At 36.8% G+C, this 18850-nt stretch overlaps 1 protein-coding gene across 1 annotated transcript in view; it reads left to right on the forward strand.

Moving 5' to 3' along the window:
* The window catches only part of LOC127651656 (phosphatidylinositol 4-kinase type 2-beta), a 30630-nt gene extending 11981 nt beyond the window's left edge, over positions 1-18649 (forward strand). The window contains exons 4-10 of the mRNA XM_052137601.1: positions 85-216; positions 384-537; positions 8573-8637; positions 8974-9073; positions 12773-12906; positions 13566-13625; positions 17465-18649. Coding sequence (XP_051993561.1) covers positions 85-216; positions 384-537; positions 8573-8637; positions 8974-9073; positions 12773-12906; positions 13566-13625; positions 17465-17638 — 819 coding nt within the window. The 3' untranslated portion in view covers positions 17639-18649. The remainder of the gene's footprint in view (positions 1-84; positions 217-383; positions 538-8572; positions 8638-8973; positions 9074-12772; positions 12907-13565; positions 13626-17464) is intronic.
* The last annotated feature ends 201 nt before the right edge of the window (positions 18650-18850 follow it).

The following is an 18850-nucleotide window of genomic DNA, read 5'->3' on the forward strand; positions in this document are numbered from 1 at the left end:
CAAGCTTTGCTGTCAGTAGATAAGAACAGAATTTCATGAACTCATTTTAAAAACAAAACAAAAAACTACACTTTGCCCCTCCAGGTTGTATCTTTGGCCAGCGAGACATTTCATTATAGTGCGATTGACCGTGCCAAATCTCGTGGTAAGAAATATGCACTGGAGAAAGTACCCCAAGTCGGTCGGCGGTTTCACAGAGTTGGCCTTCCTCCAAAGGTAACAATTTACCTCATTGTTAAACTATCCCAATGGCCAAACCACAGATATCAACTACAATTTGAGTGTGTACCAGAATTAGAACAAGCCATTGAATATTTAACATTTCTGTCTTAAATCGATATGTTGTCTTCAAAAGGCTTCAATAACTGTTCTCTGTTATCTAGGTGGGCTCGTTTCAGTTATTTGTGGAGGGCTACCATGAAGCAGACTACTGGCTGAGGAAGTTTGAGGCAGAGCCTCTTCCAGAGAACATGAGGAAACAGCTTCAGTCTCAGTTTGAGAGGCTGGTGGTGCTGGATTATGTCATCAGAAACACAGGTATTGGGTGGTGATGATCTTTTCAGTAAATGCATTTCCTTTGAGTAGCAAGGAAAATACCTGAACATCTTTCCTTTTGTATCAGGGTAACCATACCGTTTTTACAAATCCCACAGCTACTAGTGTTACCGTTTTTAACGGTTAACCGTTAGCAGTTAATCCGTTTTTCATCAAGATGCAGGAATACGTTTATTGTAGTGGAATTTCCTCGAACAGTACTCAAGATATCTGCAAATAAAGTGCATAGTGAACATAAATCTTCGGGTGCTATGATTTCGAAATGGTTTCATATCAAATAACATTGAGCCTGTCTAATTATTGTGCGTAAATATTCACACCAGAGCAAAGGTGGGAAAAAAACACTGTTCTACCGATCATCAAGCGCTGATACTTTGTTCTGAGAAAAACTAATTTGAATCATTTCTTAACTACTTTAGAATGTAGCACAACACATCTGTTTCAAGATGCATTTAAATAAGTGTTTTTAAAAATGCAAGTTATTTTTTTTTATTTACTTGTTGTCAAAAAATGCTTCAATCCTGCACTAGATGCTGAAAGAAAAAACTGTAAGATTCAGCGGAACAGTCAAAGACGTCCGTCCAGCACGTGTTAACAGTATATAAAAAAGAGAGCAGATGACACAAAGCCCCTATTTAATGTTTGAACTGCCACTAACTCACCCTATACTTGGAAAAACTGACCTAAACCTGGCCGGAAAACCCAAAGGTTTGTCGGAAGTCCTGGAATTCAGGTGGGGTTGAAGAACTCTATTGCGATAGAGCTCTATAGTTATTTTAGTGTTTGACTAGTGGCACGTCAAATGGTTAACAGAATGTTGACTGTTTTTGCATTACTATGTATTTATTTTAAACACCACTTCATAAAAAAAAAAGAAATTAAATATCAGTTAAAAACAGTAAATATGATTTCTTTTATTTATTGTGATTTCCAGGCCTGGAAAAGTCAATGAATCATGATCAGTGACGTGCATTAGGGTTGCGTGGTTTACCGGTACTAATGAAGTATCACAATACCAGAAAAATGAAAATGGTACGATATCATCTTGTTGCAAATTTCGTTAGTATGCTGTCATTATGATATGAGATGTGACAGTTTTGAGATTAAATCAATGACAATAAAAAAAAAAAAGAAAAACTCTGTATATGGCCAAAAGTGATCATTAAACAGCAGAAGGATGTATTTTAGTTAAATATTATAGTCACAAGCGCTGCATGCTACAGAATGAACAAGAGGTGCCGCTCCACTCTGTCATATGATTCACACACGCACATACATGTGCACACACACAAACCCAAAACACACTAATGGTGCTTAATTTTCATGCAATGTGTTTAGAGTATAAACAGCTGTTAACATTTAAATTAACTCCTCCAGTGCAGCAAAGAGATTTCAATTTGAGAGTTACGGGATTATCCCAGCATTAATGGTAAACTTGATATAACTATCCTGTCACAAATAGGAAGAACTTAAAGGTCTGTCAAAATAAAAGCCCCACTTAAATGAAAGCCCTATTCAACTGGATGCATGGAATTGAAGACAGAACTATATAATTACTGTATAAAAATGTAATATTCATAATAACAACTATATAATATTAAATGGTTGTTTTATTATTATTGTTATTATATTATTATTATTTGCAACCAATATCACAAATGCAAGTTTTATCAGCATATTGTGATTCAGCCATTGCAGCCTTGTGCCACAGGTAATCAGATTGTTTTTCATTAATGTTTTCATTAATCCTGTGCACCTCTGTTGTTTTTTTTTGTAAAAAAATTAAATATTATTATATTGTTATTTGATTAAAGCTTTGATTAAACCCCATTTGATCATAACATTTAATTAAAACATTTAACATGGAATCCAGAAAAATTTCAACAGAAAATGCATAATTTGCATCTGTGAGACATTATGCTGTTCTTTTAATAAATGTTTTGCTTTTTGAGTATTTAACAATTTTTGGTATATACTGTACACCATTTATTCAATATTTCCTTTATCACAAATAATTGCCTAATCTGTTATATTTCTCACAATAAGCACTATGGTAATACACTTGTTTATTTATTTTCAGACAGGGTCTGTGATAATCCCATGTTTATGACATTTGTCATAGCAAAACCATGGTATTTTTTTAAATACCTTAGAGTACCATGATCTACCATTCAGTACCATGGCATTACCCTGGTAACATGATGCACGGTACGAATGCATGATGAGAAAGTTAGAGCGCGAGGCGATAGGGTCCTTGAATAACATATAACATGCAAGTAAGGGCAGCCGGTGGAGTTTCTGGTGGCTCCCCTAGGGAGTTGTTGCCATATGCAGACTGCGAGGGAGCTGTGGTTCTGCGGTAGCCTAATGGTGTTTTTATGAAAGAGATCAGTCTAATGGCTTATTAGTTTCAACAAAACCAGACAGCTTCGTCAGTTTATGCCAATATTCTGTCAAAGACTAATTTAATTGATATCACTGAAAGCGACACGACCACTCCAATTATTATTAATCAGTCTGTCTATGCTAGTGGTATGAAATGTCGGAAATGCGGTAGTATTATTCTTTTGATGAACTTGCAACACAATACATGGAGTGGACTTTTTTGTGAAAGCCTGTTCAAAACAAAAGTGAGAATGAATCTTTTCTCGGAGGGTACATTCATACTGTAATACCAGGCTCTGCAGTTTGGAGTGAGTATAGGGCATAGGGAGGTTCACTTTTGATTGGAATCCGCCCATGATCTGCTGTAGCATGTGCTCTTAAAGGCGTCCCTTAATCACTTATTTTTCTTTAATACTCTCATGATTTACAAAGAAATCTCATCACACATTAGTACTGTTATTGTGAGATTATGACAAGATATTTTTAACTATTTTAAAATGTCTCCCCTTTTTCTGGATGACCAAAAGGGCACCTTTAGATTAGGTTTGCACCCCTGCTGCCCCAGTTCTGTGCTGGTCAGAGGTCATGATAAGTATAATCATTCAAATCTATTAATTCAAAAGATTGGTACCTCGTATACAAATTGAAATATGCCCAGAAATCTCTTTGTAATGATTTCTTCAATCAATCAATCAATAAATAAAAAGTTCCTAATCCAGTATTCATAAATGACTGGGAAGGTAATGGGAATGTCATAGAAATTCTTTGGTCAAATTGTGTTGGAATCCTTTATAGAAAATGATTTCTGGAGGGGATTCGATATTTATTTTCGGCTTTATATTATTAGTTGTAACTATGGTATTTTGGAGGAAACTGGTTACCTTTTTGTAATTTTTTATAATGGCTTTCTTAGTCTGGTTTTCTGTTTGTTGATTATTTATGAAACCTGTCCTGATTATATTTTACTCTAAGATCAAAAGAAACAAATAAGAAATTATATGTTGCATATAGAAAATGAAGCCTATTTTTAGAGCCATTAAGTTTGTATTACATTCTGACATTATATTCATGACAGTTACTCACATTATAACTCCCCAATTCTCATGCTCATAATGCTGATAATCTCATTATGATATTATTACTGTATTACCACAGTGCAATATATATTATATATGTGCATTGATAAAAAGTATTCAGACCCCCTTCATTTTTGTTATGTTGCAGCCTTATGCTAAAATGCTTTAAATTATATATATATTTTTCACATCAATCTACACTCCATACCCCATAATGACAAAGCAAAAACTAGATTTTGATAACTTTGCAAATGTATTAAAAAGAAAAACTGAATTCATTGACCAAAGTATTCAGACCTTTTGCTATGACACTTGAAATTTAATTTTGTGCATCCCATTTCTCTTGATCATCTTTGAGATGTTTCTACACTTTGATTGGAGTCTACCTGGCAAATCGAATTGATTGGACACTATTTGGAAAGGCACACACCTGTCTATACATCTGAAAATGCATATCAGAGCAAAAACCAAGCCATGAGGTCAAAGGAACTGCCTACAGAGCTCAGAGATAGGATTGTTTCGGCACAGATCTGTGGAAGGCTACACAAGAAAAAAATTAAAATACTGCAGTGAAGGTTCCCAAGAGCACAGTGACCGCCATTTATTCTTAAATGGAAGAAGTTGAAACAACCAGGACTCTTCTTAGAACTGGCCGACCTGAGCAATCGGGGGAGAAGGGACTTGGTAAGAAAGGCGATCAAGAACCCGATGGTCACTCTGGTTGAGCTCTAGAGATCATGTGTGGAGATGGGAGAAACTTGCAGAAGGACAGCCATCACTGCACTGATCAGGGCTTTATGATAGCGTGGTCAGATGGAAGCCTCTCCTAAGTGCAAGACACATGAATGCCTGCTTGGAATTTGCAAAAAAGCACCTAAAGGACCCTTCAGACTTCACTCCAACACCTTATCCTTGAGTAATCATGCTACATTTTTAATTTGGTACTAGAAAATCACTTGCCATTTATATCAAACACAGTTGAAAGATATTTGGTTGGTTAAATGAAGCTTAACATCGTCTTTGTGTTTGTTTGAGTTGCCACAGTATGCAATAGACTGGTATGTCTTAAGGTCAGTATTAGGTCAAAAATGTCAAAAAAAAAGAAATGGCTTTCGTTTAGAAACCCGTCAGTCAATTGTTGTTTTGAGGAATGAAGGAATTGTCTTTGAAGACTGCAGCGTACACCTTTGTATAAAATCTTCAGTTTTTTGGCAAAGGACAACTGGCTCTAATAAGGACAGAAAGAGATGTGGAAGGCCCAGATACAACTAAACAAGAGGATAAGTACATCAGAGTCTTTCATTTGATAAATAGACGCCTCACATGTCCTCAGCTGACAGCTTCATTGAATTCTACCCGCTCAACACCAGTTTCATGTACAACAGTAAAGAGAAGACTCAGGGGTGCAGGCCTTATGGGAAGAATTGCAAAGAAAGACACTTTTGAAACAGTAAAACAAAAAGAAAAGGTTAGAGTGGGCAAAGAACATTATAGCAGATTCCCCAAAACAGCCATCGAAGCTCAGTCGAGGCGCAAATTTCTGATTCCAAAAATAGCCTTTATTACAGAGTAACAAAGCCGAGGTGTTATCTCATTGAGTGATGGCCTCTTCATCCAAAGAAATTATCTCATGCCTCCCTAGTTTCATCTTCACCATCTCCCTTTTAGCTGATCACCGTTGACCCCAACTTGCTTCAATGATGGCAAAAGCATGCTGTTTCATTTTATGTATAAAACACACTGTAATCACTTCATATGGTTACATATTTTATATTGACTAACTATCATTACTTTCTGCATTCATTTGATTAGAATATGAAATGATTTCCCTTATTACAGTCATTGGTTACACACATTCTTATGAAATGAAGAGTTGTATGTCCACCCACGTACATGTTTCATCTAATTTCTAGCACTAATTTATGCACATATATCATCTGCCTTTTTTGAACACCAGACAGTTCCTGTCTCTGACATTAAATCATCCTTTTAGTGTCCCCACACACATCTCCTTTGTATGACTCTAGAGTTTAACAAAAAGAGACCGTAATTCTCCCTAGAGAAGCCGTAGCTGCATTTATACATTGATTTGCACCTTGATTATTAAACTAAATAATAATTCAATCAAATGTATAATTAAATATCTAACATATTGAATAACATTCATAATGCAGTTATTAATAGTACATTGATTACACATTGCCATTTTTAGATAATTGCATATTGCAATACATATTCAATTATCAAAAATGTATTAAATGAATGATTAAATAAAAATATTCCATAAGAAACACCGACATTGGACAACAGACGTTTGGAAAAGAGTGTTATGGATCTTAACCTCATTGAGCGTTTGTGGGATCAACTAGACTGTAAGGTGCGTGAGAAGTGCCCGACAAGACAGCCACATCTATGGCAAGGGCTACAGGAAGTGTTGGGTGAAATGTCAGCTGAGTATCTGGACAATGCCAATGGATCTGCAAAGCTGCATTGTTGCATGTGCAGGATGTTTTGATGAGAACATTAGTAGTTTAAGAAGTTCTGAATTTTTTCAACTCGAAAGAAGTTTGTTTGAAATCTTTGCAAATTTATTACAAATAAACGAAAAAAATCACATGTACATAAGTAGTTAAAGCCTTTGCCATGACACTCAAAATTAAGCTCAGGTGCATCCTGTTTCCACTGACCATCCTTGAGATGTTTCTACAACTTGATTGGAGTGGCTTTCTTTTACCTGTGGTAAATTCAGTTGATTGGACATGATTTGGAAAGGCACACACCTGTCTATATAAGGTCCCACAGTTAACAGTGCATGTCAGAGCACAAACAGTGTCATAAAGTCCAAGGAATTGTCTGTAGACCTCCGAAACAGGATTGTATCGAGGCACAGATCTGGGGAAGGGTACAAAAAAATTCCTGCAGCATTGAAAGTCCCAATGAGCACAGTGGCCTCCATCATCTGTAAATGGAAGAAGTTTGGAACCACCGGGACCCTTACTAGTGCTGGCCGCCCGGCCAAACTGAGCAATCGGGGGAGAAGGGACTTAGTCAGGGAGGTGACCAAGAACCCGATAGTCACTCTGACAGAGCTCCAGCGTTTCTCTGTGGACAGAGGAGAAACTTCCAGAAGAACAACCATTTCTGCAGCATTCCACCAATCAGACCTGTATGGTAGAGTGGCCAGACGGAAGCCAATCCTCAGTAAAAGGCACATGACAGCCTGCCTGGAGTTTGCCAAAAGGCACCTGAAGGACTCTCAGACCATGAGAAACAAAATTATCTGGTCTGATGAAACAAAGATTGATCTCTTTGGCCTGAATGGCAAGCGTCATGCCTGGAGGAAACCTCATCACCTGGCCAATACCAGGTGAAGCATGGTGGTGGCAGCATCATGCTGTGGGGATGTTTTTCAGGGGCAGGAACTGGGAGACTAGTCAGGATCGAGGGAAAGATGAATGCAGCAATGTACAGGGACATCCTTGATGAAAACCTGCTCCAGAGCACTCTGGACCTCAGACTGGGGCAAAGGTTAATCTTCCAACAGGACAACGACCCTAAGCACACAGCCAAGATAACAAAAGAGTGGCTACTGGACAACTCTGTGAATGTCCTTGAGTGGCCCAGCCAGAGCCCAGACTTGAACCCGATTGAACATCTCTGGAGGGATCTGAAAATGGCTGTGCACTGACGCTCCTCATCCAACCTGATGGAGCTTGAGAGTTCCTGCAAAGAAGAATGGGTGAAACTGCCCAAAAATAGGTGTGCCAAGCTTGTAGCATCATACACAAAAAAACTTGAGGCTGTAATTGGTGCCAAAGGGTTCTTCAACAAAGTATTGAGCAAAGGCTATGAATACTTGTACATGTGATTTGTTTAGTTTTTTATTTTGTATAAATTTGCAAAGATTTCAAACAAACTTCTTTCATGTTGTCATTATGGAGTATTGTTTGAAGAATTTTGAGGAAAATAATGAATTTAATACATTTTGGAATAAGGCTGTAACATAACAAAATGTGGAAAAAGTGAAGCGCTGTGAATATTTTCCGGATGCACTGTACTTATTATAAAAAAAAATTACATCAAAACAACAGAATTTTTTTGACTATTTAATTTGCATAAATAAAATACTGTTACGGTAATGAGAATCATAATTGAAAACCATGGGAATGGTAAAAGTAAAACATCCAGACATGTTACGGTAATGAGAGTCGGGAGGTAGAATGTGTTTAAGTGTCCATAAAATAATGTCACAATGCACAAAATTTTAATGATCCTGATCTGTTCTTAATTTTCTTTATACAAAGAATAATTTCATATTTTTTGCATTGATTTAGGGTTAAAAATTACAAGGACAGTTATTTTACATGCTTTGTGTAAATCACCTTGTTACCCACAATCTTGTTTCTTTTAGGTCACAGACAGGCTTCTTTCAGTTATCTGTATTTCATTTCCTGCTTTCTTTCACATTTTCTGCACCACAAAATGCAAAAAAGAAAATACTAATTGTTTTCTGAGCCTTTGAATAGGAAATCTAATCTCTCTTTTGTCTTCTTCAGACAGGGGGAATGATAACTGGTTGATCAAGTATGAGAAATTGGGCGATAGAGACTTGGCAGACAAGGTGAGCTGGAGGATATTTATAGAGTTACACTGTTTACAGTGCTGGCCAGCTCAAAGAGACTTGCCATGACTGAGAACCATGTGCTACTGTAAAGGATTCTTAATTTGCATACATGTACGCAGGCAAACGGTTCCTCCAAAGTGTACAGTAACGCTCTTTAAACATTACACCACATCCAACATAAGACTGCTTCAGGATTAAAAATGAGAACATTGTAATGGTTCCTTCCTCAGCCTTCTTGATGAAATTGCTGCAGGGTTTTTGATATTGGCATAATGATGATTCATTCCCAGTTACAGACAAGTGCTGCCTTTTTGGCTTTCTTTTTGTTTTCAGGAATCTGAATGGACTGACCCAAAAGACTCTGCCATAAAGATTGCAGCCATAGATAATGGATTGGCCTTCCCTTTTAAACACCCTGATGAGTGGAGAGCATGTAAGAACGTTTTACTATTTATGCAGGACATTCTCATAAGCAGAGTTATAGCTTTAAAAAAGTTCTCTAGTTTTTTCTTTTCTTTTCATTTTGTAATTTGATTTTCAATTTAGATTATTTAGTTTCAACTGTTTTATCATCCAGAAATGGTTTGTATCGTTGGAAAGACTAAGTGACTAGTTTTTACTTGAATTGTTCATTTTATTTTTGTTTTAATTTTAGTTTTATCATTTAACACAGCATTACAAACCATTCCATCTACCTGTGATGACACACAACACTTTTAGAATATGCAACATATGAACTGTAATTGGTTGATAACATGTGAATCAGATGAATACATTTGTGGATGGGGACCTTGCTCCTATAGAATTTAGAAAAATAATTTATCATGCTTTAAGTCGTGCTGGAAGTGAATTAGTTGGGTCAGTGTCAAAAAGCAAGATATCGTCTGCATAGAGCATAAGTTTCTAAACCGAGCCCCCCACAACTGCCCCAGGGAAGCTGGTATTTCCTTGTATTACCAGAGCTAAGGGTTCCAATGCCAAAACAAATTTAAAGGGAAGAGTGGACAACCCTGACGTATACCTTGACCCAGCCTGAAATATGGAGAAATTAAAACATTAGGTTAATATTGGGCCAAATCCAAAAGCTTCTAATGCTGTGAACAAGTAAGGCCACTCAACACAAACAAAGGCCTTCTCAGCGTCAAGTGACACCACAGCAATAGGAGAGCTATCTTTCCTGACTGCCCACATAACGTTGATGAAGCATCTAATATTATCAGAAAAGTGCCTAAGTTGTATAAAGCCAACCTGATCAGGATGTATTAGAGCCAAGTATTTGAAAGTATTCTGATGTCTAAAGGAATCAATGAAATTGGTCTGTAGCTGGAACAATCAGTTGGGTTCTTCCTCTTCTTTAAAATTACTGAGATCAAGGCCTGGTACAAAGTAGGGGGTAGCACTTGCCTGTCAAGCCTCTTCATACATATCTTTTAATAAGGGTATTCATTCTAAGGAGTAACATTTAAAAAATTCGGATGTAAATCCGTCCGGTCCTGGAGCCTTCCCTGTTGTAAAATTATTTCACTTCTGAAATGTCATCCTCTGTTATGGGAGAATCCAAAAGTTCCCGTTGATTCTCACTGAGAGAATGGATATTAAGTCCACTGAGGTTTTTTATTTCTTCCTCAGAGGTGCTGCTGCAAGAAGTGTAAAGATTTCCCTGAATGCGGCATTATGTGTAATGACCCCTCTAATATATGCTTTTATCGCCTCCCATGCCACCGCTACTGATGGGGCTGAAATTAGGCCTTTCTGAATTTGGTCTTTTGAATACATTTTTAAACGCCAGGAGATGTAACACAGCTGAATTGAACCTCCATCTGTATGATCTGTAAGATAAAGAAATACTGGTGCATGGTCTGAAATCAATATGTTGTACAATTTAGCATAGAGGGTACAATGTTCATAGAAATAATAAAATAATCAATACGTGAATATGTGGAGATGAAAAGAAAGTATAATCTGCCCCAGATATATTAAGCAACCTCCAAGCATCAATGAGGCGCAAAGAAGTACACACTTGCTTTAGCATAAAGGCTGATATAGGGGCCCGTGTGCCATTCTGATGGCTGCAATCTAAATGGCATTAACTATCACATCTCCTAAATCACTCAGGATGCCTTCTAAAGTGACAACAAAATCTAGGGTCATCACCATGTGTGGTCTTCCCTGTAACTCTGCCAGTGTAACCATGATCCTTCCCTCTTTGTCACACTTCTGTTATACATTTGAACTGCAGCATAAAAAGCTTCACCAGTGTGATTACACCTTTACTCTGACTCGAGCCGGTACTGTAAAAAACATGCCCAACCCAGTCTTTACATCATTTCTGTGACTCCTGTTCAGATAAGTAGGCTTCTTATAGAAAAACTATATAAAGTTTTCTAGACTTGAGACTGATAAGCACCTTTTTCCTTTTAAAAGGATTCCCTTTAAGGTTCTACGTGGTGACCCGTAAATTACAACTATTTTGGAATAACATGGCCAGTTATATAAGGTGTATTAATGGTTATATAAGGAACCCTAACATAAAAGGTGCATGCTGAACTCAGGCAACCCCCAAACAAAAAAATTAAAATAACAAAACTGCAAACAAGCACATTTGTCCATGACTGCTCATGTGGTACATAGCCGTCACTGCTCGCATCACTACATTGCTACAGATAACTGACAACTGAAATCTAATGCAGAAATACTAAATTCTTGAAGAAAAACAACTTTAACATGTACAGGATTGTACTATATGTAAATTACAACAGAACCTTATATTAAAACAGGGAGGCCCGCAAACCCAACATCTGAACATACCTACAGTATTTGCTTAGGCCCAGTTCAGCAAAAGTCCATTAAACAGTGTGCTGCTTGTAATATAGATAAATCCTAAATATAATTTTCTTGGTAGTCCAGGGGTGTTGGATTGCAGATCCCTGTCATTTGCCTCCAGAAATTCCACTCTCGCTTCAACGTCGCTGATTCTCTCCATTAGCACTGGCAGTTTTCCTTCCATAGATGTGGTGGCCTTGTGAATCTCTTTCAAGCTTTGCATTTCCTCGCACATTTGTTTTAGTATATTAAAGATACTCGTAATGTCCTCGGCTACGTTCCCCTTACTCCCAGGGTTTTGTCAGTGTCCGTTGGAGAAACTGCTGCGCTGTCATCCCCGTCGACATTATGGGTTGCATCGCCACCCCTCAGGGCCTTTTATATGCTCGATTGCAGTTTTCTGCCTACAAGCCATTTTTCTTTATCTTGAAACTCTTTCCTGCTTCTTAGAGAAAAGTTGTCGAGTTAGCTGATTAGGATTATCAGTGAGGATAAATAAACTCTGCCGCTACAAGTGGTGCTAAACTACGCTGCCTTCCACCTAGACCGTGTCAGTTGACTTCCCGTGGATATCATTTTTTGACACAATACACAGTCTAAAATCGGTTTTGTGGATTCATTAAATCAGACCATCCTGCAATGACTGAAATTACTAAAGTCGTTTTCTCTGTAATTTTATTTAGTTTTTGCATGCATTGTAGTGTACATTAATAGACTCAGTTTAGTTTTTGTTCATTTAGAAACTCTCATTTTTGCTGTTTTAGTAAAAGAAAATATTTTTTACTTCTAGTTGTCATCTTTATAATAGTTTGCATCAGAGATTAAAAATGTAATGTTTTCCATTTCGGTTTGTTCCGAGCAGAAACAGTATTTGTTTTCGTTCCAGTGTTCTCCAGTGTAAATTTTTCCCATGTGGGGGAACTTTCAGGACAGAAATCACAAGCTTAGTATTACATAGAGTAGCCTATATAAAGTAATGTATTTACAATAAATGCATTCTTAATATTTAATAAATCTGCAAAAAAGGTTCACAAAATTAACCAGTTATCAGCATTTAAAGAGATATATATATATATATATATTACACCGGAACAATTAAAAAGGGATTTTGTTCCCATTTTCAGTTCCATTCTGCAAAACTTTTTGTTTTTTGCTTCTTGAAACTTTTTGGTGCCTGATTTGCATTAGTGGTAAAATAACCTTGCATTTTATGACAAATCATTGTGTAAAGTATTAAATCACAATTTTTTTAAATAAATGTATTTATATAGTTATGAATCTAGTGTGACTTGTGTGTATGTTTGTGTAGATCCGTTCCACTGGGCGTGGTTGTCTCAGGCCAAAGTGCCCTTCTCCCAGGAGACCAGAGACCTTGTGCTCTCACGCATCTCTGACATGAACTTTGTACAGGACCTCTGTGAGGACCTTTATGAGATGTTCAAGGTAGGAGATCTTGCTGTCAAAAATAATTTGACTCAAATCAGGGCTGTGCTGAATGCATTCTTAATGTTATAATTTTAAATCATTCATTGTAATTAGGGATTTGCTAAACTACAATTGACCGACAGAAACTCAACAACCTTTTATTCCACAATACCATCATAGTCCTCAAAAACAAATGATTAGATGTAAAGTAATTCTCTTGGAATATGTTACAGAAGCATTGCTTTGATGGCAGTAGCAGTGGTGTTTTAAAGGGATAAATTTAGAGGTGAAACTTCTCAGAGAGGGTTTTGGCGTGTTGCTGACAGTCTGTTAGCATACTGTCAGTATGTTAAAACTCTGCAAGAAATACAGCCCTGTTAAAGTGGTGTCGCTAAAAATATTTGCACTAAACAAAAATAAGAAGAACAAAAACATATACAAAAACTCACTTATTGACCTCAGCAACTGTATAATCGGTTGCTGGACAATTTACTAATCCACCCTAACTCGTTCCTAATTGTAATTGGTCAACAACATTGTTTCCGATAATATATGTATAACCTTACCCATTGGTTTGTAATGCAATATATGAAGCTAGATTGATCAGTATAATTGATAAATAGACATATTATCAAATATAGATCAGTTGTCTCATTAACTACTGTGTGTATTTTCAGGCAGATAAAGGATTTGACAAAACCATGTTTGAGAAACAGATGTCCGTCATGAGAGGACAGGTAGGTTTGCTTTGAGATGATTTTTCCCTCACTTTCTCTATGGGGACCAGAAATGGCATTCTCTTCTCGCATTTTTCATTCTCTCTAAATTCTGGAGCTCAGTCACTTTGAAAAATTCACAGCTAACATAGATTAATACACCCAGCCAGACGGCTATTTTCAGCTTATCACTGCTGAGACATAGACCCGGATTTAGACCACAGATTTTGCAAGCCATGTAAAAGCTCTTGTCCTGTAGCATTATGAGGGGGAGTAAGTGTTGTGCGATTATGTATGTCAATCTATGTCATACTAGGGCAAGAAGACAGGCAGTGTGTTTCAGTTTCATGGGGATACATTGTCAAATGGCACTAAGGCAGCTCATTTAGTCATAATAGAGTGGCAAAAAAAATAGTTTTATAATGGTTTACCACTGTCTTGTGCAAAACTGAAAGGTTTGCACCTGGTCAAAGTTTTTTTTAACTAAATTATTTGCAAAATTATGTTGGCTTTTCAGTTTTCAGTGTATTTACAGTGTGTTGATAGAACTTGACCTTTAGGCCTGGTTTGAGCTAAAGACATACTTGGTGCGTTAAACGTTCCTGCTATGTGGTCATTGTTAAATCAGATGGGGCGGCTGTGGCCCAGGTGGTAGAGTGGGTCGGCCACTAATCGCAGGGTTGGCGGTTCGATTCCCAGCCCACACAACTCCACATGCCGAAGTGTCATTGGGCAAGACACTGAACCTCAAGTTGGTCCCAATGTCAGGCTAGTGCCTTGCATGCAGCTCTGCCGTCATTGGTGTTTGTGAAGGAGATGCAGTGTAAAGCGCTTTGAATACCACTAAGGTTAAAAAGGCGCTATTTAAGTGCAGACTATTTACCATAAAGTAAACAGTGCTTTTTGCTCCCTTGAACTGGGAATTTTGGCTTCAGTTTGTACATTTGGACATTGGTCTTTAGTGGTCTTCAACATGCTGTAATTCCATGAAAGATTTGGCAACTAACAATGATCTGAACCTACCTGCAAATAGTATTACAAGCAAACTGTCAGAATAAATGAAATTATGACTAGGGCTGTCACGATTATGAAATTTGGTTGATTTTGATTTGTCAAACAAATAATTGCAATTAACAATTAATTGTCTGTTTTTGGGTTGTGATGGTGTATTGTCTCGTTAAGGGCTTTCACGATTAATTATAAATTGTCATTTTTTTAAGGTGTGCTTTTTTTCTGCATGTGCACTTTAAGAAGTCATTTTTACATATTAAACTTCAAATATATAAGTCAAATAATAAAAGTTTCAAAGGGGGGCTTGACCCAAAACAAATTGAGAACCACTAAGTTAATCCATGGGATCTGTTGTAGTTTGTCAAGAAATGCTATGGTGTTGTAGGACAGTGGTTCTTACCTGGTTTTGCTTCAGTACCCATATTTTGCATCAGACATGAAGTGGCGACCCAACATTGCTCTGCACAAACCATGTTTATCCCTGTCAAGTGAACCCATATTCATTGTAGCTGTAATGTTTTTCTTTCAATTTGTCTATGTTGGCTAACTTTGTCTTGGTGGCAAATGTTTGGCAAAAATGTTTAATATTTCATGGCACATATGTTCTAACAATGGAATATTTTTACCATTTGATTTTCTGACATAAAATAGCTCTGATTTAAAAAATGAATAAAAAGAATATGTTGGCATATGGCAACTTTGTACCACAATGGAAAATGGTCCAACACGTTTTTTTCTTAAATGATCAATTTCTCCTTAATTCAATGAAAATGTATTTAATTGATATGATATATTTATACACTTTGAACTTTATCTCCACTGTATGGTGACCCCAAGAAAAACCATGTTGGAGATTAAATGAAATGTCATGTGGGGTAAAATAAAATATATAATTGGCTACTTTAAAAACTGCACTTTCATTTCCAAAAATACATTGTTTTAGCATTTTCAGAAAGGTGAAATATTTAAGAAAATAAATTGCTGACACATGGCTAAACCGTACCAATTTAAAAAATAGTGTTAAAAAATGTATGCAATTAATCATGCCCCCTGACTGTATAGGAACATTTCTTGTTTCAAAATGTAATTTAAGCTTGAATAAATACATTCATGTTTTTGCGAGTCACAGTCAATAGGGGAGTTATAGGATTAGGGGTGGAGGTTGGGTTAGGGCCTCTGTAGCCTGCCAGGAACAATTTCTGGCACCTTTCTGCTGTGGGCGATACAACTATGAATAATATGTCTAGAGACCCCTGCTTGCAAAGTTTCACTTTTTAACTTGTCACAGCATCCTAAAAATGCAGCGTTTATGTGCACTGTACAAGAATAATACAGACAGACCCAAGATCACATCCTGTGAGAGGTAGGCCCTTAAAGAGATCGTTCACCCAAAAATGAAAGCGTTTTTACTTCTGCAGAACACAAATTATGATTTTTAGAAGAATATTTCAGCTTTGTAGATCCATACAATGCAAGTGAATGAGTGCCAAAAGTTTGATACTCCAAAAAGCACATACAGGCAGCATAAAAGTAATCCATATGTCTACACAGAGGTTAAATGTCTTTAACATTTAACCTCTGTGTAGACATATGGATTACTTTTATGCTGCCTGTATGTGCTTTTTGGAGTGTCAAACTTTTGAAGTGATATGATAGGAGTGGGTTAGAAACTGATCAAAATGCAAGTCTTTTTTGGTAGAAATTTTTCTCCCTGCCCAGTAGGGGGTGATATGCATGAGTAATATGAATGGCCAAAAACACAAGAAAAAGAATGCGAAAGTGAATTGAATCACCACAAGTGGAGATTGACTAATGAGGGAGGAGAATTTATAGTAAAAAATTTCTTACATTTTGATCTGTTTCTATCATATCACTTCTGAAGACTTTGATTTAACTACCGGAGACTTATTGATTACTTTTATGCTGACTTGTGTGATTTTTGGAGCTTCAAAATGTTGGCACCAGTTCACTTGCATTGTATGTACCAAAAGAGCTAAGAAATTCTTCTAAAAATCTTCAAGTCATACACATCTGGGACGCATGAGGGTGAGTAAATGAATTTTCATTTTTGGGTGAACTATCCCTTTAAGTCTTCCTCAGATACTCTAGATTGACGAACCCAACTGTGAAATTGATTGCGGTGGACTCTAGGCAATTAAGCAGCTTTCACATGACTCCCGTCGGGGCGTCAATTCTCCGATCAACGTCAGTATCAAGCACAGATTTGCCCTCCACACAGCAAGCATTGCAGAAAATATCACCGAGGGAGATTTAACGAGTTTGCCAGGCAAGAAATCGAGAGGTGTAAATAGTAAACACTGAAAACGTGTACTTGGACTTAGAAGAGAAAAAAATTCCTGGCTTTTGAATTGCTTTGATTGCAGACATTTTTAAGAGGATTTGTTATTGGTGAATTTTAATTAGTTCAAGAAATAAGGTCTCTGGATGCTTCGAAACAAGGTAAACATTTATGAAGTTAATAATGAGACATTCAATATCTCCTCAATGTTGTCTCTTCATTAATAAAACAAAAGCCACTTTATAGTCAAGGATATAGAAATTGAGTAAACAAACATTGACTTCTAAATCCAATTTTTGTATGGTCTAATCACTCGTCTGCCACAATAATGCAATGTATTTTAATTCTCTGAATTATTGCATAGACTAATATAACATACAATTACATTTACAAATACATTTGTGGCATAATTTTCATTACCACAAACTATTTAGACTCATTCCTCTTTTTCTTAAAAGAAAGAAAGAAAGAAAAAAGCAAAAATCGAGGATACAGTGGGTCACGCATGTCTAAAATCATTCTTGCACTTGCTCTTGTTCTTGCCCAATAGATCCTGAATCTGACCCAGGCTTTGAAAGACGGGAAGAGCCCCATCCAACTAGTGCAGCTGCCTCGTGTGGTGGTGGAGAGGAGCCGTGGGGGAGGCCAGGGCCGCGTTGTCCAACTGGGCAACGCTTTTACCCAGACCTTTCACTGCAAGAGACCCTTCTTCACCTCCTGGTAATAATAGGGCCACACTGAGAGGAGGAAGACAGGAGTGTGATATAGGACAGTGGTCCTTAGAGTGGATTCAAGACCCATTGGATGGAGGACTTTTTGCTAAAGACTTCAGGGGTGAATGTAGCAAAAGAAAAGGACTTAAAAAGACAGTCGTGGTGGATCTGAGGCCTTTTTTTCCTAGAATTCACCTCTTTAGCTCACTGAGGCTGTCGAGCAGCACCAAATGGGAATGTCAAAAGGGAATTATTTGTTAAGTTTTGTCTGGCGAAAGCCCTGCTCAACTGCCAATTATTTTATACAGTACAGTATAAGTTTATAAGTACAGTGTGTATGTATATGTATATATATATATATATACACACACACACACACACATACTTTAAGTGAAGAATGATGCTTATAATGAATTGAAACTTGAAAAATGCTTGAATGTAAGTTGCAAGTTTACATTTTACACTTCTGAGGACATTTCATCACCACGGAATACTGGTGACAATGGTATTTAATATGAGGAATGTATTGGCTGATCATGTAAATGAATGCTGGTAACAGTATAAACATAGTTCAAGTTGGATGCTTTTGTAGCCCCTGTTAAAAGTATAAATTCCTAAATGTGTTTTTTTTTTCTTCTCTTACCTGTGTATGCATCTTGGACTTTTTATTACAGCTGAATAGTTGTTAAAGTATATTTAAAATAAAGTGAATAAAAAAAATAAAGCTTTGTGATTAGTTAAAAATAGATCCTTTTGAAAATGAGGGTTGACCCCTTTTTTGCATTAAAAAAACATCAATACGCTGTAGTATTGCGTAGCCAGACTTTTTATTATTGGCAAGTCTGGTCCACATGACCGCCTTCGAAATGTAACAAATACTTAGTATACACTTCAGCCAGAGCCTATACATTTAATGATACAGACAAGTTCTGAAATAGCATACTACTGTACTATTTCTATTTATAACGTATACTGCAGGAATGAAGTAGTGTGGTAATATGCCATTCTCGCAAAATCTGTTATTTCATGCTTTTTTTTTTTTTTTTAGCAATATTAAAATTTTGCTAAAGATTTAATGAACCTGTGTCAGTGTGTTCAGTGTTTATACACTTCTGCTTACAAATGTTTTTCCTCTTTACAAAGCCCATGTTACACAGGACATGAAAAATTATGTTTTGTAATGTAGAAGAACATTCCTTAAATGAATAATTCACACAAAAATG

The sequence above is a fragment of the Xyrauchen texanus genome, chromosome 11 (genome assembly GCF_025860055.1).
Source record: "Xyrauchen texanus isolate HMW12.3.18 chromosome 11, RBS_HiC_50CHRs, whole genome shotgun sequence".
Taxonomy (NCBI): domain Eukaryota; kingdom Metazoa; phylum Chordata; class Actinopteri; order Cypriniformes; family Catostomidae; genus Xyrauchen; species Xyrauchen texanus.